At 39.8% G+C, this 25,313-nt stretch overlaps 1 protein-coding gene across 17 annotated transcripts in view; it reads right to left on the reverse strand.

Moving 5' to 3' along the window:
* Nucleotides 1–25,313, reverse strand: part of BNC2 (basonuclin zinc finger protein 2) — a 416,788-nt gene that overhangs the window by 11,340 nt on the left and 380,135 nt on the right. For 13 of the 17 annotated variants that reach the window (XM_070589725.1, XM_070589739.1, XM_070589732.1 and 10 more), the window contains one exon: nt 7,823–9,792. In XM_070589725.1, the coding sequence (XP_070445826.1) occupies nt 7,823–9,792 (1,970 nt within the window). Of the gene's footprint in view, nt 1–7,341; nt 7,404–7,822; nt 9,793–25,313 lie in introns of all 17 variants that reach the window. The other 4 variants (XM_070589737.1, XM_070589738.1, XM_070589741.1 and 1 more) reach the window with 1 other exon arrangement.

The raw sequence follows: 25,313 nt of genomic DNA on the forward strand, positions 1-25,313 counted from the left end.
AAAATCAAATCCCAGCCATGCGTGAGGATCCAAGAATTTCACCTTGGGTGCTCTGAGGTTGCCAATTCCATCTCTGCTGATGAATGGAAGGTAATGTAACTACAGGGTCAACAGCCATCTTTACCTACCCTCTCCCCACTGGACCTCCCTCTCCTCGTTCTCCAGTTCCCTATCCACGGAGCACCACTGCTGGCTGCTCCGGAGAGCAAGAATGTCCTCGTGAATACCCATCACGAGAACAGAGTTTTGAAGCGGTTAAACAAGTGAAAAATAATTTGCTGGGACAAATACATAAGTTTTTTTTTTTAATGTGGATTTTTTATGGTACTGTCATACAACCATTCACCGTTGAAGTTAAGTGTTTTTTTAATACCATTACTGAACTGCTGAAATGGATGCTAATATAGCTTGGAGTGCTAATGTCAAGTCCTGGTAATAAAAAAGACAGACTGCTGAATGAAATAATTTCAAGTAAAAAATAGAACAAAAGTGCTCTCTCTCTTGCTCTCCACTTTTATTGAATTGGGACTGACTGAGCCAATTGCTTTAGAAGTCTGTAAAACACAATTACTAGTGAGCGGACTGACCCACCAGTGCCCCCTCAGTGACAGAGCTGACTAAAAAGGCAGCGGAGTTAGCGGCTCCCCCCAGCTGGCCATCAGACCGAAGAGGCTTCCTTCTGAAGGCCTGTTGTTCTCATTGCCCAAATCTGTCTCCCTTTACTTGCAAAATTTTGTTATTTCCCATCAACGTGATAAAGTAACTTCATACATCACTTTCCAAGATGAAGATGTCTATTCTGGCAATTAAGGATGATCTATCTTTTTGATATTCTTATTTATGTGGGTGTTACGTATAAACACACGTATATATTATGTGGATGCATTTAGATCAGAACGTTAGCATAATTTTTGAATAGCTAGTAATAATTCAGATTGATACATGCAATAGTGAAATTGAGGCATCACTTACATACGTTCAGTTAGAAACACTTGGCTTTTTTTTTTCCTAAGGTAAAGTCAAAATAATTAGAGCAAGCAAGAAAAAGAATTAAACTAGAAGTGGGTAACATTTTTCCCCCTAGTTAATAAAAGAAGTAATAAACTCCATAAAGTACTAGAGTTAAGATCACTAACATTTCAGGCATAACAGCTTCTTACCAGGAATTTACAACTCCTGTTTTAATTCAAGCAGCTTGCATTAGGACATAAAATCTAGGTATTTTTTTTAAGTGTAGTTTTATATTAAATAACTGAAGAAAAATTGTCCTTTCCTAAAAAGTATTCTTTCTTCCTCTTTCTCAGCCTGCTTCTCTCTCGTGCGCACCCCCCTCAAACACACACATCTTGGCACTCAAGAATCAAAGTTACTAAATCCCTTTTTTATGACACTGTAATTTTTTGGCAAGTGTAAAGTCCTTTCATATTCTGCCACGTTCATTTATTTGAAGCTTGTGGGAGTCTTAGGGCAAAAACATTAAATTATTTCTGAGAAGGCTTTAAAAAAAAAAAGAAAAAGAAACACTTTCTAGCCCAACCTTCACTATGAAATTTCAAAAGGAAAAGAAAGGTCTTCCTTCTCTTAGCACAACAACAAATGATTACTTACAGCAAGGAGAGCTGCCAGGAGCCTCTCACCAAAGAGAGAACCAGTCCTATCAGGACCAAGACAATGAGTGTTAATATACGTGTGTGCAGTCTTACAATCTGCTCCTCAGTGGGAAATAGCCTATGGTTTTTAAAAAGAAAAGACTATCTTAAAAAAATGAATATCTTAAACGAAGAATTATGTCTGAGAAAGACTCATACCAATAAAGTCTATTGGAGGGTCAGATAGATGGTGGTGGACCCATGGGAGGTAGAAATCAGGAAGACGACCCTTTCAAAGTGGTGCCACCATGAAAAATAACGCCTGTGCACTCACTGTACGCATTCTGCTCTAAATGATATGCTTGCCCGAATTTTCATGATAATGCTGGCAAGAGCAGTAGCTTGTTCCTTTTGAGGGACGGTAAGAATAAGGGGGATACAGAAGTATTATCTTTGTGCAATGGACGTTATACAGCTACAAGTGATTTAATGTAACTCCCAACAACAGAAATTTATAAAAACCTTTGCATCATGAAAAGGAAGTCATTCGTCCGCCATTAAGCTTTGTTGTCTGTTTGGGATGCCGGTTGGTGCAAGTGACTGGTGGAGTTCTTGGAGTGGAGGAGTGAAAGGTCAGCAGAGGCTTAAATGAGCTTGTCTTACATCCAGCTGGGCCAGCAGGAGGTCATTAGGAGGATGGGAGGCTCACTTTAGGCTTGACAAAGTCTCTCCCCATGATACAAGGAGACCGTTTTGCTCATTGCTCTTCTCCCAGTCTATAAAATGAACCCCAGAGACAGGAATGACACCGAAGTTTATCTTACTACCAAAGTTTCGCCTGAGGAGGGCACAACTAGCAATTACTCAGAAGGGGGATTTATTTTGTTTGTTTGCCTTTGACGGAAAGTAATGGAGATAAGTACAAAAGACCTATTGATCTGCTGGCTCTATTGTGAAACCAAACAGAGTAATGAGGAAAAAAATCTCTTCCTAACATTTAAAAGTCAGAGGACCTGCCCAACTTCACGTTATAAAAGCCTTCAGGAAGAGGCGAGTTGCAGTTTGATGGACAAAAATATAGGAAATGAAACAGCTGATGCCTTAAAATGTTCTGTTCTTGTACTTGGAGAGGATTAACATACTGTATTTGACAGCTAATTATATTAGGGCAAATATACTCATAGTTATCTTGAAATGGTGCTAAGTGGCTCATTTCGTGGAGGTATTGCCTAGTGAAATCATCTGTATTTATTGAAACTCTCTCTTTAGAAAAGTTCTCTACAAGTTTCCAAACATAGAGTGATAGGAAAAATGGATGTTGCTGCTGAGAAGGTGATAACAGGAGGCAGGTAGCATGTTTTCGCTTCTTCACCTCTGTTGATAATGTATGCAGTGGCTCATCAGAGGTAGCTCATGTTAATTTATTCCTGCACACCTGTACAGGGCTGGAAGTCAGGTAATCAGACAAGCAAAAGCTATACATCTCTGCTTTTTAGCTACAGCTACCCAGAGGCCTATATAGGAACAAATTTAGTTCTGGAGACATCAGCAGGTTTTAATAAACCAAATACAGATGTCTTACTCTATACAAATCAAGAAGTTTACATGTTTAAATCTGGACTGATTTAACTAGCAATCAAAGAGAAGGTTCACACTTGGCACCAATGGTTGCCTCATATTTATTTATAAATCACCCAAAGCAAATATTATTTTGTTTTTAAATTTATTCGTGGGGCTGAATTACCTTTCCTCTACCTTGACGATCAAACATATATGCTTACCATTCTGATAAAATTTAAAAGAAACTTTGGCAATTAATGGCTACTACTTTCAGAAGAAAAGAGGAACAAAGGTGGCGAAACTCATCTAAGAAGAAAAACAAAGAGAAAAATCTTTCTTTCTGTGCAGATCGTCCGGTTTCTGTGTACAAAACTTCATTTTATAGTTGAGGGAGTTTTAAAATTGCCAATCACTAAAACTGATATACACAGATTTTAACATATTAGCAAATGATAAGGAATTTTAGGGAAGAGGACAAAAGGTTATTTATTTGGGATTTTTCCTGAATAAAAACCAAATGTAATTTATAAACGGTTTCTTTTAATATGTAGGGATCCATGGCCACTCCATGGCCACTCAGCCCTCCTGGGGAGCAAAACTCAAGACAGAGGATGAGAAAGGACCAAAGGCAAACTAGGTCCAGGTAATTCTGACAAGGACATTGTTTCCAAGACAATTTCCTTTATGAAGATGGTAGGGTCTAGGTCAGTCAGCTAGAATTTCTTCTTCCCAGAGAGTATTTCATATGTATACTTCAAAACTGAGGGTCAGCTTCCTGTTCCCTGACAGAACACTATCTTAGTAGCAGAAAAGTCAAAGGATAAACAAGAAGAAAGGAAGGTGTCTAGAGAGTTTCAGGACTATTACTCTACACGGTTACCAGTATACATTTAAACACTTTAGCAAATCACTTTCTAGCATCTGAATTCTTTACAGAGAAAATAATTTACATTTCACTTCTAAAACTCAGAATAAAAACTATTCTAATAGCCACCTAGTGACCAGATGAATTGGACTTTGCATATATTAGCTTGCTCTTTGTCATTAGTGTGGAATGGTCCTCTTTGTTTTTGCCTTTATTAAACTCACACGCATTTACAACTGTATAGAAAAGGATACCTTCCACACTGTGCTCGGAATCCTCAGACCTCACAAACCTTACATGTGCCCCACTCTCTCTCTCTCTTCTCCCTTTTTGTGACTTTAGACAAAGAACATTCTTGCTTTTCAAAAAGCCTTCACTTGATCTTATAAAATCTGGAAAGATCATAACCAAAGATCTGGAAATCATTGTTAACTAAATGCCAAATCTAAAACACAGTATTTAACATCTTTCTACTTCCATCTTACTAACATGCCTATCTGGAAACCAAAAATCCAACTCCTTCACGTATAGACAACCACCTTGGAAGAGGCCCAAGAAGACCTGTGCATCACTCCTGTAAGGTGTTCTAAGCCTGAAGACAAGAAGGCTGCTTTTATCAACAGAAGGAAAAGGATTATTCTGTTAGCTTTATCACAGGCGTCCTAGTAACCCTGTAGCCTTGCACACTTCAGCCCCCACTCAAAATCCCCTCTAATGCTTTATTTGCACAAGGAAGACACTGCAGAGTCAAGGATGGATGCATTGAAACTCTGGGGAGAGGAAAGAAATGGGCCTGAGGACAGCAGGATTAAAGGCAAAGGAGGTTTCTGTTTGGGAAGGTCTCTTGGCTCAGAGAAAGGTAAGAAAATTTGTCTTAGCTTCACAGTGAATTGAAGAGGAAAAAAGCAGGGACACAAAATTCCTGGGGTTCTCATGACTAATACAGTAAAAGTGAAGAGAAAGAGGAAGGTAAGTCGAGACGGTAGGTCAGGGATGAGATCCAAGAGGCTGTGTGAATAAGGAGATTAAATTACAGGTGGACATTAGTTGATAAAATGACAATAACAGGCTGAAACAGGAGCACAGTTCTGTTTGAGTCCACTCTGCTGAGATGCAGGAAGAGGCTGGTACCCCAATGGCATTACTATTTCTGGTTATTTTGAGGTGGCTAAACTTATATCACATATTAATTCAAGTCATGGACCTCAACAAGGATGAACACTTCTCTTCTTAAGAAAAAAAAATTTCAAAATTAAAGTATTAGAGTTTCTGTTAAGTTTTTAACCTGGAATCAAAAGATCTGAGTTTTCTTGAAAAGCAAAATTTCAAGTGAGAATCAAAAAACTTTCTTTGTACAAGTGTTTTTTTCAATTTGCTTATCATGTGACAAAATTCCAGAATTAAAAAGTTTAGGTGTGATGTGGTATTTCCCCCAAATGAAATGTATCCCCTGTCTTCCAAGGTTTGCAGTCTCTTGAACACACACGGGAGACTATCTGTACTATTCTTCCCATCTAGAGTATCCTACACACTCGTCTGAACTTCTATATGGCTGGTCATGAGCCAAGCTCCTAATCCTCAGAATAAAGATGGAGATTGAAATATTCTCCTTCTATCAATAAATGGTTTTCCTCAGACAAACCACCCTTTCAACAGTACCTCCTTATGCATTAGGACATAAAAACACAAGCGCTTGTGTTTTCTAGTGGTTTGACATAAATGAAAGCACCACGCTTGGGTGTTGTAGCCATTTGGTCTCAGAATCATTTATTCCAGTGTTATGACTTGCAATATTTTCAGCAAACCAACTAAAACTGTGATAGGAATTCATGCAAATAAGCCTAAATTTTGGCTTGTCTTCAAACACTCCATTTCCATAAATATTTTATGCAGGTTTTCATGAGTCTTTTATTTTTGTTAAAAAAAATCCAACGCATTAACCTCATTATCACAAGTGTACTATTTCAAATTTAAAAGAATGAATATTACTCACAAACTTGGTGGGGGGGTTGGGTAGAGTATTACATTTTATTATTCAAGTACAGCTTCTTGTCTGTTGTATTCTGGAACTGTCAATGATTAACTCAGAATTGAAAATAACTTTGTGACCGTAAACCATTTTTACAGAAAAAGGTAAGTGGGAGTGGGGAGAGGGGATGGTGAATGCTTTGAGTTGTATAAAGAAAGTCACTTATTTTTCCCAGAAATTTTGCTTTTCATGGATTGAGCCCCTTGTATTTCAGTACAACGGAGAATTTTTTTTAACTTTTTTTTTTTTAAAGATTGGCACCTGAGCTAACAACTGTTACCAATCTTCTCTTTTTTTCCCTCTTCTTCTTCCCCCTAAAGCCCCCAGAACATAGTTGTATATTCTAGTTGTGAGTGCCTCTGGTAGTGCTATGTGGGACGCTGCCTCAGCATGGCCTGATGAGCAGTACCATGTCCACGCCCAGGATCTGAACCAGCAAAACCCTGGGCTGCTGAAGCAGAGTGCGTGAACTTAACCACTCGGACATGGGGCCAGCCCCCTTTTTTTAAACTTTTATTTTAGAAAAGATTGATCTTCTAAATATGAAGACAAAACAGAGTATTCTAGAGGCAGGTCACTACTTTTCAGTGGTACTTTTATAATGCATTACTTTGTCAAAGAACACTACCCAACTGATAAGCACTAGAATTTGGGTGGTGGCTATCTGGAAACTTCCTAGTTAATTTTGTTTCTTCTACATATACTGATTTTTACCACGTAATAAAATTTTCTCTAAAAATATTTTAGAAAGACAACATAAAACCAAAAAACCACATCCGATACAACAGGAGGAACTAACTGGCGTGTAACTCTAGTTGGGCTCGTGTATTATGTAAATGATCTGCTCACAAGCTTATCTCCACAAGTGTCAGATAGCTGTGTTACCCCACCACTGACCACCTTGACACATTCCATTTATATTACATTTTCTTTAGGATTGAAAAAGAACATTGTAGGTTTAGGACCAGCTGCTTCTGTTTAAGCCCAACTGTTTCAGAGCTGCAGCTACATAGCTAAGGTGTGATGTCATCTGAAGGCTGGACATAACATATTCTAACTGATCCCAAACGTAGATGCATGTCTCTCCTTCTGTGCATAATTCCCATGATGGTCTATATTTTAGAGATGTACTCAAAGACATTGTGAAGTTAAAATAAAGAAACCCACAACGTCATACCATTTCCCCATATTAACAATTACTTTGGTCCATTTTCTTCTGATATTTTCATGACTCTTAAAGAATACAAGGACACACTAAATACTCATGTAAGAATGATAACATTTCTGGTTATACCTACAGAGATGCAGGCTGTCTCGATGTCCTGGACCTATGGTTCTTTCCATCCGTAAATTTCTGTTTCTATATTGGATAAATATGTGTGTATGAAGATATTATATTGACTTAATTAAAAAGCCACAAGGCAAAGCAGAAATACAAATAACAGAAGCTGCGGCTTCTAAGTGAAGATTCACGGGGAAGCAGGGAACTGTGTACATAGTTAACTTATTCACACCTAGATGCATGGAAAAACAAACACACACACACACAGAGCACAGAGAACAATGGCGTGCATTACTGGGTAAGATGGCACATGATCTGCATGCTTCATCATAACAAGCACCAATCCTTCATGAGCATGGCAGCTTGGTTATCACGTGGTCACTGTGGACAGTCTTTACAGTGCATCAGAAACATCTAAGTTGGATTTTTTAACGTTAAGGCCGACATGACTGGCACCCTCCACCCCCAGCAGGAGCAGCCAATGGAGATTTACTGACCTGTCTCTGCTCCGGCGAGAGGGGAAGGCGGCGTTGCAACCAGCCACCGTGCAGACATGCATCTCTTTTAAGTGAACGTTTCTGTAGTGAAGCTTCACGCTGTAGGAGCTTTTGAAACTCTTCTTGCACACGTAACAGATTTTGGGGTCTGGGCTAGAACACAGGTCACCTTCTGGGGAGAACTTTTGAGGGCTGCCGTAATTCAGAGACGAGGCAAAACTTTCATGTAGGGCTGCCATGCTGGCCCCCCCACCATTGTACAGTCCGTACTGGCTCATGTAAAACATGTCGTAAGTGGGATCTGTAAATTCTTCCTTCACCTTGATGACGTCTTGGTGAGGGGGCTCACTGTGGTTCTCATCAGGCCTCTCGCTGTTCATCAGGACTTTTTCACTCACTTCGCTGTGAAGGTGCTCATCCCCTTCCATGGATTCCTCTCCTAGTTTGGGCTCTGAAGACTCAGACTCGTTCTCATAGTCCCGCTCCGGTTCTTGGTCCTCAGAAGTCATGCTGTCGGCCCTTCTTATTTCAGTCCTTGAAATGCACCGGGTCCTGCTATGCTTAGAAAAGTCCTTCACAGACATGCCTGGACTCATCTCCTCCTGGGAGTGGCAATGATTGTCATGGCTCATGTCGTTGACCACAGCTCCACCATCATTGGGGTCATCATCTTCATCGTCAAACTCATCAGCGGTATCAATAATTTCCTTCTCAATCTTCACAGGCATGCTGGACTTCCTGGGCTTCTTTTTGGGTGCCAGGTCAGCACTGGGCTCATGAGTGGCCATCATCACTACTGGCGCTGCTGGCTCAGAGGGTGGTGGGGGGTGCTGCTCTATAGTACCACTGGTTGGAATGATGGGACTGGTTGGGAGGGAGGTTGGAGGACTCACCATTTCCCCTGGAGTGAGTAAACTTCTATAAAATGGAGGAACTGGTTGGACAGTCTTTAGCCCAGAAAACACCAGCTGGCTAGGGAGAGGATTCTGTAAGACAGGGTCTAGTGGGGGAGTGGTAAAACCCATTGGGGGCCTGCCAGGGCTTGTGAGTGTGAGATTTGATTTTGTACTTGCTATGACGGGGGTGGCAGCTCCTGATGTGGCCCGAATTAAATCTTTGTCTCGGTTATTCCTTAGCATAGGCATGTGAAGGCGAGGGTTAGGGTTTGCACTGTGGCGATTACGGCTTCGGAGGGAACTAAAGACCATGTTGCAACCTTCGATGGTGCATCGATGTTTGATCTTCAAGTGAACAGCATTATAATGAATTTTGAGAGTACCTTTGTCATAGAATGTCTTCCCACATGCATTACAGAACACTCTTCCTTTCCTAGAGGCTGACCCCATCCTTCTCATCCGATGAATCCGGAATGAGCTTTTTGGGTGTTCAGTTTTGTTCAGATCACTGACTGGGGCGGAATTCTGAATGGGGGACACACAGACTGGCTCGGTTTTGGGCTCCACATTAGTAATGCTGGTCAGGGCATTTCTATTGGGCGTCTGATCGTTTTTATAAGGTGTGGGAGAGACTTCCGATTCACTGCTCTCATTATATTCATTCTGGGTGGAAAGGCTTGGTTCCCGCAGCCTCAGTCCTGGTTGCTCTAATAGTAGCCCGTTTGGAGGCAATCCGAGGAGTGGGGCTGAGACGGGGTTTATGTACTGGAATGGAAGCAGAAACGCAAGGCTGTTGGGGATGTTTTCGAAGTGATGAATGCTGGAAGGGTTGCTGTTCTCTAGGTGAGCGAGGAGGCTGGGACTCCTGGTGCGATTATTGCTCTCAATAAAAGTCCTTATGTCTGAGTCTGTCTTTGAAGATGGTACAGCTACGGCCTGCCCTTCTTTCTCCTGAATTGCCATCAGCTCCACAATGGATTTGGTTTCTCCAAACCGCAGAAACTGCTGAAGGGTGATGATTTCCTCTTCTCGAGACATGATGGCCCAGCGGTCCAGCACCTTGCCGGCAGCATCCTAGAGGCCACATCAAAGAAACAACAGAGACAAACACAAAAACTTATTGATTGTGCATAATTATTCAAGGCAACTGAAGGTGCTCTGTCTGCTCATGAAACACCGAGAGCGAGAGCCGAAAATAACACGCAAGCACTGTTAATAAAAGTCGACCCACAAAGCAAACTTTTCTGCCATGCAAATGTAGTAATTAGAGTCACAGGGAAACAGATTGAGTTTAATAACGTCAAAGCAAACAAAATGTAGACCACTGGGGCTCTGTGATCTAAAATGCCTTCACTACTGCTATTTTAACAACAATGGTCTATAGAATACGCAACTATTTAGCATATATTAGTAGAAGACGTGAACTCTTGCTGTGCAACCCAGTATAAATGCAAAATATGGTACCTTAATCCGTATTAAATAGTGACACCATAGAAGGAATTAGGCACATTTTGTGAAATTTACTTCTTCAACACAAGCATACATGACACTGGATTCAATGATGAAAATTCCTTCAAATAGGAGCTATTCTGTGAATCTCTGAATCAAAAAGATGAAAAAAGTAGTATTGCCCTCCATACCCCCATTACTAAACCATATTTTTTTCTTTTTTAAATGACTATATTTTAGCGTCATTTAATAGCAGGCAATTTCATAAGGTAGAGCAAGGAGAAACAGTAATTGTGCTTTCCCTGGAAATTGATTGTAATCCTATAACTCCACGTTTGAGTTAGACTTAAAGTATTTGAGTTTTTATGATCTTGTTATAAACGACAGTTACAGATATTTAGAAAGTAAACATGTGATGGATTTAGATAGAATAAATGTGTAAAAATGTTGTCTCTTAACATCCTCCTCTGATAGCAAAGAGAATCCACAGAGAATACACATCAGTAATCACCAGACTATGTGTTGTTAAATATACATTAAAAAGCATTTCACACTTTCATTTTTGCTAGGAACCATGAGATTTGCCTGGAGGTAGGACTTAAAAATCCTGCAATGTAATGTCAGACACTCCATTTCAGCATAGATTGTGAGACATCTATTCAAACCCTTAAATAACGACTCCATCGTTTTTGAGGGCACAGCTTCTTTCCATCAGGACAAGACACTCTGTACCCTCTGTGAACAACACTTGCCCCAACCCTGACTCTCAATTTAAGAAAACATAAAATCTTCTGAAAAAAACAAAATAAGATACTTATTTTATTACAAAGAGAAGAAACATAACTTTATAATGGAGAAACCCAGCAGACACCACCTAAACCAAGTGATCAAAGTTAACATCACCAGTGACAAGTATCATCATGTGCCTCCTAATACATACACTGAGAAGGGCACATTATCCCTTTTGTGGTATTTTTGCTGAAAAATTATAACCTCAATCTAATCATGAGAAAACATCAGAAAAACCAAAATTGAAGGGCATTCTACAAAATAGTGGCTAGTACTCTTCAAAATGTAAAGGTCAGAAAAGATTAACAACAAGAACAAAAAAGGCCAAAGACCAGTTACAGATTGGAGGGGACTAGGAAGACAGGACAAATAAACGTAATGTGAGCTTCTACAGAGCCTAGAGCAGGAAAAGGGCATTAGTGGGAAAATTGGCAAAATTTGAATAAATTCTCTAGATTAGTTAATAGCGGGTATCGATCTTAATTTCTTGGTTTCAATAATTGTACTAGGCTTATGTAGAATGTTTTATTAGGGGAAGCAGAATAAAGGGAACTACACTATTTTTGCAACGGAAAATTCTCTCTTGTAGATAGTTCTACTCAGCCTTGCGATATAAAATTCTCTCTGGACCACAATTGTATGGTCTGAATCATGACAACTGGTTTGACTTTAAGGAGATACTTGCCATTTGTTTAAATTACTTCTTAAAAGAAAGCAGCTCTAACAGTTACGTGCTCTTCCTTATAAGACTCACTCCTAGAAGTCTATCATTTTACACAGAGTATATGTGTGGGTGTGTTCATGGGGGTGTCAATTCCTACATGAATTATGAAACACAGATGTCCCTCTCTCATCTTGTTGATAAAATTAGCCTTCAGATCAACACTCTCACGCAACTATCTGCTCAGAATAGTCATATAATAATGTGTGTACATGGTGACTCTGGATGACGCTGGATAGCCATCTTTAAAAAGTATCACTCATAGCAATTGGTCTCCCTTACATCCTTTTGTGGAATAGGGGAAGCAAGGGGGAGTGTTGGTGGTGTACGTAAATAGAGAAATAAATTGTGATTTTGTATAGATTATCTCATTTGAACCTCATAATAGCTTCCAGAGCTCAGCAAATGTTTCACAGATGAGAAACCAGAGGTGAAGAAAGGTGAGATGGCTTATTAAGGTTGCCAAGATGCTAACTTGGGGTCCAGGACTCGAACACAGAAATTCTGATTCCAAGTTCAAGGAGCGTAGTGACTGTCATCCATGATGCCATTTCCCAGGTGGGCACATTGAGTTTGTGAGAAAAGGAGTGGGACTAGACCTGAACAAGGCTGGTCTCTGTAATGTCGTCTTCTACACCATTCTTCTTTTACCTTCAATTCTACTCTCTTGATTGTTCTGTTAGGGAGCCTTTCAGTATGGATCATATCTCAGGCTGAAACCCAACCTGAGCAGTAAACAGTCATTTCTTCCTCAGGTTATTCCCAGGTACCCTGCACCTAAATCTGCATGTCGATAATGTTCTTACACAGCTGGCAGCCCCTGGTATTAAAATAGGCCTTAGAAACCATAGCAACTGATCAAACCCACCTGAGGCATCTCCTTTCCACCCGCTCCTGTCTTCTCTCTCCCCACAGTACACAGCAGTCCCATATGGTTTCTCTTTTCTCCTGGCCCGCCACAATGCCTGCTGCTATTTCTAAAACCACTGCCTTTCAGACTCTCAGTCCTGAGTAGCTGTCTCCACCGAAATGGAGACTGTTACGTTAACCCACTTACTTCTGGTGGAAGAGGTCCAGGTAAGCAAGATTTAGAACTTTGGGGGAGCCTGAATCATAAAGAGAAGCTGCATTTATCGTAGTAACAGAAGCAGCAATTTATACTTACATAGAAGAACCATATAACATCTTTGCAAACAAACGTGCCTGGGAGCAAGACAAATATCAACATTACATACTCAAACTGGAATCCCCCTGACAGGGCACCCTCTGAATCCAGGCAGCATGAAGTGCCACAGAAGTTCTTTCCAAAGCAGCCATCGTTCACATTTGATCAAGATTGTCTAATACCATCACGTTCATAAACAGAGAAACTGCAGCAAGAACCAAAGTTGACTTTCTCATGCTACGTAATAAATTTGCAAGCTCAGTGCTAGGAAAGGCTACCAGTATTAGCATATCCTTGGATAAAGTGGTTGAAGGGAGTTAGAGACAATCAAAGGGAAAAAGGGGAGGCCCGGGTTCCTTTTTCCTGAAGATCTCTGTGACAGAAATAAGCATGGGCTGGTGCAGTGATCCTCAAGCAGTGGCTGAAGATTCCTCTGTTAAGGCAAGAATTTCCATGAGTGGTTTATACACTATTCAGAAAGGACCTCAGACCTTAGTCTCAGGGCTTTTTTAAACCAGTCTACAAGTAATTGGGAGTGACCATTTGTAAAACCTTCAGGACAATTTGACACTGCTGTAACAACTAAGGGCATGATAATTTCTTCTTTAGCAATTTATTTTTATTTCATTTAACTTAAATATTGGCTGAAGACTGATGAGGGGGGAAAATTGGTCCTTCCTTACAGATAGTTTGAGAAGCACAGATCTAAAATCTAGGCTCCCTTGCCATGTCAAGTAAACTTGACCAGAGTGAGTAAGAGCCATAAAAAAAATTAGGTATCCTCACAGAATAAACATTAATGAAACAAAAATGCAGTCCTGTCATGCCAGTATGAATATTGTGACTGCTGACCAACCCACTCTGGGACATAGGTCTTTGCATGTATTCATAAATTACATCAGAGCATGTAACTAGATTCTTGTTCTTCCTTTTGATTTTGTAGTTGGTGAGTCAGTTCCTTTCAGCCTTCCCATCTGTAACCCGAGTTCAGTGACCTATAACCCTTTACATTGGGAATTGTCATGTACAAAATGAGGATAATAAGATTTATCTTGTTACATGAAATGCAAGGTATTATATTGATTTCCTTCTAAAATAACTAGCTATACTATCAATGAAAAGTGAGTAAAACCCAACAACCTAGACATATAAACCAGTTTTACCGGGTTCAGAAAAAGTATAAAACACTTAAAATGTTTACATCTAAGCATTTCAAATGAAAAGACTTCCTTTGGTGATCTCGCTGGAACTGGTGATTATCACTCGGTAGAAATCTGGCACCCAGTTCTCTGCAGAGGGATTTTCTAAATCTTTTTTTGTAGTAAGATCAATTGTCATGGTTTTATTTGAAGCTTTTCTTCACATCAGAGCACCTTGCAGTTTTAAAATCAAAGTAACATGACATTGACTGGTTTTTCTTATTTAGGAGAGAGGGACAGCCGAGAAGGAAAGGGTATAAAGAGATGGAAGAGGCTTTGAGATAATTGGTGAGGTGGCCTCAAGTCCAGAGAATCCTCAGTCCAAGAACGAATCCATCTGTGTTCACGGCCAGCCACTACCAAGCCACAGCACGGAGGACAAACAGTGCCTTTCTTTCTGTCCACGAGGAAAGGAGGGAGGAACAGTGAACACAGCAGAGATCAAGGGCCTCTCTGCTCCAGCAGAGTTTGAATCACAGGTTGCCCCCAGTATCTGAAAGTTTGCTTTATGCCACTTCACTTTTACAAAAGACCTACATGAGTACCCGTTTTCGCTAACCAAAAGAAATACGAGGAGTTTTGCTTTTAAGAAAAAAGGTAAGAAGCGAAAATAGTGTTCGGCGTTCATTTTGCAGCGAGCCATTATAGAGGCTAAGCAGTCAAGCATACTGTTTATTTCAAGGCTTCCACATTAGCCTCAGCAGACAACGAACCCTGACCTTCGACCTCAAGGCAGACAGACATAGAAGGTGTAGATGTTAGTGACCTGCCTGCCCTGATGGATTCAGATGACGATGATGAGATGTTAATAGATGACCTTCTTCCTCTCTCTCCGACACCCCAGTCTCCTGTACCTCCCACCACCCCAACCTCTGAAGACTCAGCCTAACTCCCCCTCCATCACCACCGCCATCACCTCTCAGCTTCCAGTGTGCTTGCTGGCTTCCCGATTCTGGCAAGTGAGACCACGCTGTACATAAATTATCTCTACTCTACATATCATGTGTATTTATCACATTGCTCCTGCTTTCACTATCTGTTGGTAGTTATTTAGGTTTATGTGTTATTTGGTAGGTCATTTTTTGGGTTTGGGAATGCTCAAAAATTTTTCCCATATAAATTGATCGTAAACGACTCTTCGGTTTATACCATTTCACCTTATAAAGGGTTTTATAGGAATGCTCTGCTTGCGGACAGTGGGGGAAACCTATATTAAGAAATAAGCAAATATGGGGCTGGCCCCGTTGTTAAGTTCGCATGCTCCGCTGCAGGCGGCCCAGTGTTTCCTTGGTTCAAATCCTGGGCGTGGACATGGCACTGCTCATCAAACCACGCTGAGGCAGCGTCCCACACACCACAACTAGAAGGACCCACAACAAAGAATATACAACTATGTATCGGGGGGCTTTGGGGAGAAAAAGGAAATAATAAAAAAAAATCTTAAAAAAAAAGAAGAACCCTTTAAAAAAGAAAAAAAGAAATAAGCAAGTAGTTTAACTCTAAATGACAGGTGCAAAATAATTTAATTTCCTATTCTATTACATGAACTTCTTGTCAAATTTAATGCATAATTTAAAGGAAAATCTTAAAATGATTAGCTGAAAACTAAAAATATTTCCCCTTTGAGATTATTTTGAATCTTTTAATTACAATGACATTGAGCTATAGGGAATCCTGACCACCCAGAACAAAATCACAGGTTTATGAGATGTACGTTTTGATTTCATGTCTAGATTTGCAGAGTGTGCTATCTTAAAAAATTATTCCATTATAACCATATTGGTGACTTATTTTCTTTCTTTCTTTTTTTTTTTTTGAGGAAGATTAGCCCTGCGCTAACTGCTGCCAGTTCTCTTTTCGCTGAGGAAGACTGGCCCTGAGCTAACATCCGTGCCCATCTTCCTCTACTTTCTATGTGGGATGCCTACCACAGCATGGTGTGCCAAGCGGTGCCATGTGTGCACCGGGATCCGAACCAGCGAACCCTGGGCTGCCAAGAAGCAGAACATGCGCACTTAACCGCTGCGCCACCAGGCCAACCCCCATATTGGTGACTTATTTTCATGACCAGTTTCCATTGGAATTTTTTATTCTTTCTCCTTCAGGATTAATTCAAATATCAAGGCAAGAGGAATGGGGTTGGGTAGAGGGTATAGAAATTACCAAATTTCAAGCCTACCCAGCTTGCTATTCCATCAGGTAAAGTTTAACAGTACTTGCTGAGTTAAAAACTGATGAAACAACACTATGCAAAACTTGAACGATAAATTTTACCGGGTGTTCTAGATATTTAAGTTTTAAGGGTAAACAAATAGTGAGAGAGCTATACAATGGAAAGGGAATAAACTATTGATACACAGAACAACACAGATGACACTCAAAAGCATGCTAAGAATGAAAGAAGTCAGACCAAAAGACTACATACTCTACCATTCCAGTCACAGGAAATTCTGGAACAGGGAGGACTATAGGAACAGAGAGGAGAGCAGCAGTTGCCGGGGGCTGAGGGCAAGGGGAAGAGATTGACCACAAAAGAACATTAGGGAACTTTTTGAGATGACGTAACTGGTCTATAGCATGATTGTGTGGATGCTTATATGACGACATAAATTGTACACTTAAAATTGGTAGATTTTATTGTGTGAAGTATACTTCAATGAGGTTGACTCAAAACACTGAATCATGCAACTTGCATGAAATCTCACACTCAGAACTTAACATTCACAACTTTCCCTATTTATAGGTTATCTTATTTCTCATTCCCTGCATTCTTTTGCAACCAGAATAACAAACACACATATCTTCCCCATTTTCTCCCATCAGTAGGGTATACACAATAATCCATTGTGACATGGGGAGTAAACTTGAGAATATGTACTTTTTTTTTTACCTAAAAAGACAATTTTTTGCTAATATTTTATATGTGGATTTACAGTAATATATTACTAATTTAGAAAGAGCTTTACATCTATTGGGGTGCAAGCTCATATATTTTTCCTAAAGTGGTGTGTAGTCATAAAAATTTGGAGACTGCCTCTGCACAGAGCTAATCCTGACAGGTGGCAGACACGTACCACTCGCACACACCTTCACAAACGCTTTGGAAAAAGTTGATGAGAAGCAGTCAGTTAATTCACCATAGCTTGCCCCTGCCTGCCTTTGTGCTGGCCTCTTGGTTAGGTGGACATGTGGCAGGATGTGACCCAGAAATTAGGAAATATATCATCTAACTGCTGGGTCATCTCAGGAGCAAGCGATGGGCTCAGACCACAGACCATTATCTCAGAGGATGTGAACAGGGGCATCCCATCAACTTAGTAGGTGGGGTCTGCAGACGGAGAGCACATGGATACCACTTCTGGGGTGTACAGGGCTGGCTACAAGCGCTCAAAGCAGCGTGAGTTTGAGGGAGATAATCTGTAGAAGAGAAACCTTTGAGCACTAAGCACAGTTTTAAAGAAAAAAACGTACAGAAGTCACAAAACTTTCAGTCCTCTTCTCTCCCATTCTCCCACTAGTTACCTGTTTTAGAACTCAGACGGCTCCACATCTAACAAGCAGATATTCCAATTTTAAATTGTTTTTCTAAAGCGAAGTCACTTTTAAAACTCTCCTTGTCAGCCAAAAAATTTAAGTGGTCTGGGTGCTCTCCACTTACATCAGAGCCAGTTTTTTTCCTTTTTTGTTAGATTATGTTTATCTCTCTAATTTACATGACTTGGCAATCCTCAGGGTGCACAGGTCAAAGCCTGTGTGTCTGTGTGGCTGCATGTGTGTATACGCAGGCAAGAAGGGGAGATGAGTAAAAATCTTAAACAAAAAAATTCTTATTGAAAATAATAGATTCTGGGAAGTACTTAGGGAAATTTTTTAAGCAATGTTGTGATAATTTCTGAGAAACACTTGAAATTATGTGGGAAAAGATCTTGGCATGCTTATTTGTTTTAGCAAATTGACATTTAAACACGTATTTCTTGGAGGGTACTGACTGAGAAGGGTGCCGCACCAGCATATACAATATACATCGGGGCCGTTTGGTTGTGTAAGTAAACAAAATTATACCATTCTCTGTTCACACAGAGCTCTTTTATGTGATTATGTTTTCCCAGTATTTCAGGCTAATGTTTCTGGGCCAGCTGAAGAAACTCAAATATCTGTAGGCAGAATGAAATACACTCATTTATACCATGATTGCACCAAATGGTTCAAATTAGACTTGATAAAAAAAAAATCAACATTTGTTTTGGGTAATGAAAACCCTACTCAATTTCCATGATTTGGAAATTTGTATTTTGCAGAATTTCTCAAGAGCATTACTTTACCTTCAAAACACAAAGTTGACCGGTCACATCCTTGCTTCCTCTGCCCCTCTCTAGGCCAGAGGTGCCCCAGGAGAAAGAATCAACAGGGTGTGGCACAGACAGAAAAAAACCTTCCAAATAAAAATCAAGACTGAACTCTATTTGTTAACATTTATCCACGTGCACATCCCTTTTTGAAAACAAATATACTTTCCTCATCAACTCAAGACTGTTGCTGTCAGGAAATGAGTGTGCCAACATTAAGGCTGAGTATATACTGGCTTGCTCTGATTACAGAAGTTCATGCTAAATTTATTGTGTATACTTGATAAAGAACTTGATTTGCAATATCTTTCTGATTCCTCTCCCCACCCCCCCACCAAAAAGAAATGAACACTAAAAGAGTATCCACTACTTGGTTAGAATACTAGAGCTCTCAGAAAACATTTCATTAAAGAATTTTCTGTCAAGATGAAAACCTTATTAGTCCTTGTCAGCTGACATGCTAACAGCAAAGTTGTCTCTCTATAAATATTGTTTACACATGAGGATTGACTTTAAAAGGGTTACTTATCATATACATGTGCATATACACACACATGCACAAGTACACAGAGACTACCATTCTTGGCTCACTTATACTATACATGAATCTCATTATAAATCAGTCTTATTATAACATTCAAAATGCTTGACCATGGAGAATGGTGGTATAATGAGGTAAGGCATATCAAATTACCTGCAAAACAAGTACAAAGTTAAGGAATGTTTCTCCTTGGATGAAACTGGAAGTTTGTGGAGCGTGACCCTTGAATGCAGTTGGGAGCAGAAAGAAAAAGCAACAGGGTAATTTTATGTGACTTTTAGGTATCAGTTTTGATATTTTTCAATAGCTAAACTTCTACTATTTCTTTTTCTCATCTATATTTGGAAATATTTTTCACAGTGAAAATGCTATCTTTTAAAAGAAAAAATAATTGATGAATTGACCAATGCACCCTCTCAAAATGATCACCTCTTTAACCAAAATAACATTATCAAAATGCCAGGGCACAAGTTTTAAATTGTTCCTGTGATTTTTAAAACGTATCGTTGGACTTTTGATAAAAAATTCACTTTGTTATAGAAAGTCCTTGATTATGGACCAGAAAAGAATATATAATTCATAGAGGAGTATCACTTTTTTCCTCAATAACAGGCTATACAGCATTTTTATTTTAAAAATTGTGATTATGATAGATCACTCTGGGGTTACAACATATTTAATCATAAAGCCCAGCTAAGCTCTATTAAAGGCCTGTCAGGATTTCTTCTCTGTACCCAGGAATTTTAGCTTGTCTAGCTTAAAACCAGCCATACGCATTTCCTCTATGGGCACTTGTTTGCAAATAAATAAAACAGGTGCCTTGCTTTGCCACATTAAAGAAAAATTCACAGGAGTAAATTACTTTCTGCAATGTCTAGAATTGCACTTCAAAGATTCAAAAGTATTTTTCAAATTACCCAGCTCCACTGTAAATCAAACCCGATAAACTTTTAAAGACATGATACATTTTAATATTTAATAATAGTATTTTAGGAATCATTTAAGTTTCAAAATAGAAAACCTTAAATCCATCTGATATTCCTAGTACACCAACCTTTAATGTCAAATTACTTGTAAGTCCTTAAGCACAGAATATCTAACTCTACACCTGTAGGCTAAAACAGAATTTGTATCTTAAAGTTCCAAATTTTGATTACGTTGAATATAACACGCATTTAACCTTAGAGGAAAATAAAGAACAGAAGTGAATGACACCTAAATTCTAGTCTTGGTTTTGCCAACGACCAGCTGTGTGACTGTCAAATCACTAAACACCCAGCTTAGTTTCCTCATGTGTGAATAAGAGTCTTAGTAAATTTTCTAAGCCTTATTACTAAACCAAAATTCCATTATTTGACTCCAAAATTCCATTATTCAATTATCTATGCGTAGAGTCTGAACACACAAATCATTTTAATTAAACTGTTTTAAACCCAAGGCTAATGTTTTCCCTTTTAACCAACTTGGGTAACCAACTTATTTTCAGAATACATGTGTTTATGACTGAAAGTATGCCCTTATCTGAGAGTTACCGTATTATCCTCTCTTCTGCATGCTTCCCTTGACGTTTCTGTCTGGGGCTGCTTATCAGTGATGTGATTACAGGTACTAATTCTTCTGGATTAATTTTTACTCCTGGTCCAGTCAGTGATCAGTTCAAGCGAAAACTTTGCTTGCAAACTAGGGAAACTGCTCAAGTCCCCAAAAGGCTGTGGAAACAGCCCCCCGAATCACACCAGTAGGGTTTGTGAAAATTCTGCAACTCGAGGCCCAACCATTCCAAAATAAATATGTTATACCTCCATAAAGCTATATAAATAAGTATCTGTAGGCTTCCAGTGATTTTTGCAGCTCTAAAAAACAGCAGTATTTGTATATAACACCCTCCCCTCAATTAAACCCTTTAAGTACACACGAGTTATTCGCTTGGAGATGAGCACTCCTGGGTAAATCATTTTATGGATCAGGACCGCAAAGGAACAGTTTGAAGTCCTCAGAAAACACTAGCAACAGGAGGAAGGAGAAGGATGGTCCCTGTAAGTGGTCTTGTTTTCTTCTCCCCTCAGACATAAAGATAAAGCCTGAGTCCTAAGATGGCTATAAATCTGCTGGCTTTGCAATAAACAAACCTAACCAGAGGCCTTTCTAACATTTTTGCTTTGAGGTCTGCATTTGCTACTTTACCTCTTTCCATCACCAAAGTTCTGCCCCCGAGTTTGTAGAAAGCGTCGTCCATCTGGGGGTCTGGGCTGGGCTTTACATACCTAAACAAAAATGCCAGAGACCCTGGTGTTTCCTGATGTGCTTCCCCCTTAATGTCTGATAAACAGGAAAAATGGGTGCAAAAATTTCTTTTCACGATGAAGGTGCGTTTACACACATCAGGTAAAGGCTGAAACCTTGGAAGAAATTCAAAGCCACAAGCTTTACTCTTTGTTTGAAGTTTTCTCTGTGCAACCAAGATTCTCAATACTAGTGTGTTATCAGAGGTTCCAAAGCTTGAATGGAAGATTCCATTTCAGGTATAATACTTTGACTTACTCCACAACTGAAGCTGATGGAACAACCCTAAGGAACTTTAACATATTCATTAGGATGTGAGGGAGCAGGGGTAGGAAGGGACCGAAGACTCACCAGGCAGTATTCCATAAAAGAGCGAGGATTGAGTATTCCATAAAACACACTGAGGACTGAGTGTGTGATTGAACAGAAAGATGTATTGGGAGATGTAACTTTGTTCTTCTCTGGGTATAAGAATAGCAGTAGAACACAAAGATTAATTTCCTGCTTTAGCATTCATCAGGGAACAACACATTATTACTTGTAACACATACACAAGGCTGTTGATGGATATACTTTCCTTTGATTGCTCAGATTAAATGTGTTCCTATAAAGGCACTCACACACACACACACACGTGTCTGTGTACAATTATAAATCCGCATATGCATTAACCGTTTGTCTTTCTGTATCTTTACGAGCAGCTATCAATACAGATATTATACATTCTATGTGGCTACGAAATAGAGGTGATTTGGGGTTGGTGGTTGACTGTGCAAATAGAGATCAAAAATAGAATAATCAGAGTAAATAATCAATATATGTCACTATAACAACAACAAAAAAACCCTCAGAAATCCAAAATAAAGGAGAATACGAAGGGGAAGCATGCATTATAGAGCACAAGGTAATAACTGCGTCTGCATGCCTTAATACCCTCTCGTCCCAGCAGTCTTGACTTTCTAAGCAGCCCACTTCTCCACATTAACGGTAGTCATTTGGAGAGCAGCAAACGTGCCATTAGAAGCACTTTTACAAGTGTATATTCATCCACCAATTAGCTTAATGTGGCTGCTTTCTGCATATTTTCTATCCAGGCTTGCACAAATCTTATTAATATTTCCCCCTAGCGCTTTGACAGATTACCTTGTCATTACGCATCCTGGAGCCTTTTAAACAATATGGGTAAACTACTGTTTGTGAGGTTAATGACAATTATCCCCTAATTACTGCATAAGTCACTCAGTCCACTTTATCTCATAGGCAGGGTTCTGCTCTGTGTATCTGCCATTGTGTCACCGTAAATGAATCTTGTATTGCTATGTTTATCTGCCACTGCCTTGTAAATTATACTGACAGAAGAATGAACAAATTACCGCATGTCATCACTTAAATACTGCTCCTGAAATTAAAAAAAAAAAAAAAAGCTTCGGCACAGAGCTTGAATTGTGATTTTAGCAGATCACAATTAGTAAAAACATATTTAACGTTTTATGTTATATTTCAAGGTTGATAGCTTGGAATTTAGTAGTTGAGTCACAACAGTGGCACCAAGGATGAGTGGAAGGTGAAGAGGGGTGTGCAAGAAAAAGGAAAAAAAGGTGAAAACTGAAATAGTAATGCCAGCCCACCCTCTTGAACACATTTGCTTTTATTTTAATAGCTTATATGGCATTCTTTTAAGTATTTTCCAAGATTTCCCAATTCTAAATCAAATTCAATGGGTTAGGGATACGCCACCCTCTTCAGCTGGGATCATTTTTTTGGTTACTTATAATCAGTCCAGACATAAAACACAGAATCTATGTAATTGAGAACAGGTAATTTAATAACGGCCACTAGGCTAAGCCAATTTCATCGATGCATTTTTAAACATTGTTAAACAGGTTCAGAAACACTGTTTCCCGAGTTGCATTTGAGATTGTTTAACAATATTTACATCAATGAAATTAGTCCATTGCTGTATCAGAGTGACTACATCTCCTCTGATACAATTCACAGGGAAAATAGGAGAGTATGAGCATCTTTAAATATATATATAAAAAAGACAGATTGAGTCAACTGCAAATAATCTGGAAGAATTTGTTTTTAACCTGAAATCTATGATTCTGCAGATAATCAGGTGAATAAATGTTTTGCATGAGAACGGGCAGGAATATCTGGCTTCCTGAGATGACTGCCATTTAATGGGAATCTTAAAACATTTTGAAATGTGAAACGTTTGAAACGCCTCCTTTAAATGACACCAATGTGGCTGATAACCGGCAAGCCTAAGGATGGGGCCACACCAATCTGAAGCGTGGCTTTCAACTCTCAATTAGTTGGGCGTGTAGAAAGCTTGCATCAAATCACCGTATGACAGCCATGAGCTTGTGAGGGAGGGCCCACAGTGCTAATGATAAAGCCGTTTGGGGGACGCACGCAGGCACGCACGCACAGACAGTACCTCTTGGTACACTCGCTGAACAGGCTGGAAGAAAAAGCTGCAGCAAAAAGAAAGGAAAACATGAAAGCCAGAGTTGACAGGCCTAGCCCAGGGGCTTCATGGTTTCTAAGCACAACCCCTAGGGCTGCCTCCCATCCCCAAGGACTGATCTCAGTGTCTGTCCTGCGTTCCGCGTTCCGTTAATGCGGCTTCTACCAAGTAGGTGCTGCGGGCAAAAAGGAAAGCATCATCCAATGTTGTTTTCTTCGAGTGTGTTAAGTGAAAGTCAACAGATCTCAGTTAAAGACAGACAGGACTGTGACAATCACTAAGGGGTCAACATCTGTCCTGATTTTTTTGAAACTATCTAGACTATCTGTGGATATAGAACTGAGAAAAGTGAATTTCTAAATAATTAGCTTTCTTTTTCTTTTAACATTGTATTTCACTGCCTTTTTTTTTTCTTTTTTACCTTGCTAATGGTATAGCTGCTCTGGTTGGTTGGGGGTGGGGGGAGACAATGTGCATTTAGGGGAGTTAAACTCTTGGTGTCACCTCAAAGAAGATGAGCACAGTCTTTACTGAAGTCTGTGAAGTCAGCGCTGGTTACAGAAAGGGAGATAATCCTGGAAGGATTAATAGAAATGCCAAAAGGTACCTGGGTATAAGTTAACAGATGAAGACAGCCATTAAGAAAACAAATAGTAGGATTTCCCCACTCACTTTAATCCACTCTTTACACACTCTCATCAAATTTCCAAAAACCGAGACTAGGAATGCTTCATCCTCCTTCCTAGGAAATCTTCAGTGGCTCCCTTCTGTGCACAGAATCAAAATAAATTCCCTTACCTGACGTTTTAAGTTCCCTCAGTATAAACACAACCTACCTTTCAAACATCATCTCCTTCTAAGACCCCTGCAGCTCCAGCCACAAAGAGCTACTTGTCATAAATCTGAGTATGGTAAAAATCTTGTTTCTGAACCTCTCTGCCTTTCTGACACAACATTCTCATCCTTCGAGGTGCAACTTAAATGAAACTCTCTAAGAAATGTTCTAGGGCCAGCCCAGTGGCGTAGTGGTTAAGTTCGTGCACTCTGCTTCAGCGGCCCGGGGTTTGCGGGTTTGGATCCTGGGCGTGGACCTACACACTGGCACCGCTCATCAAGCCATGCTGTGGTGGGGTCCCACATACAAAATAGAGGAAGACTGGCACAGATGTCAGCTCAGGGACAATCTTCCTCATATAAAAAAAAAAAGAATTCCCTATGCTACCCTTTTCCTTCCTTCTGCCCACTCCCAGCAAGAATGACCTGCCCCTTTAGCGATTTGCTTCTACTTCTATGTCAGACAGGTCTCTTCATCACAGGATTATTATACTTTATATCCCACTGCCAAGATGAATCAATACTGAATGAATTCATTTATACTATGAATGGAGGAGTTGGGAGGCAAGTGAGAGGTCATCTAGTGCCACCTTTTTATTTTACAGATGAAAAAATTAACAGATAAGTATCTTGCCCAAGACCAGGAAGCTAAAGTATGACTAGCTGACTTGATGCAAGCCGTCCAGCTCCCCTGACGGGGTCTCATGCTTTTCCCATAATACGATCCTTCTCTCCTGGCATGGTAATTCTTGACTCAGGAAAGAGAACATCCACTCCATTCCACTGCCACGCCCC

Source organism: Equus przewalskii, chromosome 22 (assembly GCF_037783145.1).
Source record: "Equus przewalskii isolate Varuska chromosome 22, EquPr2, whole genome shotgun sequence".
NCBI lineage: Eukaryota > Metazoa > Chordata > Mammalia > Perissodactyla > Equidae > Equus > Equus przewalskii.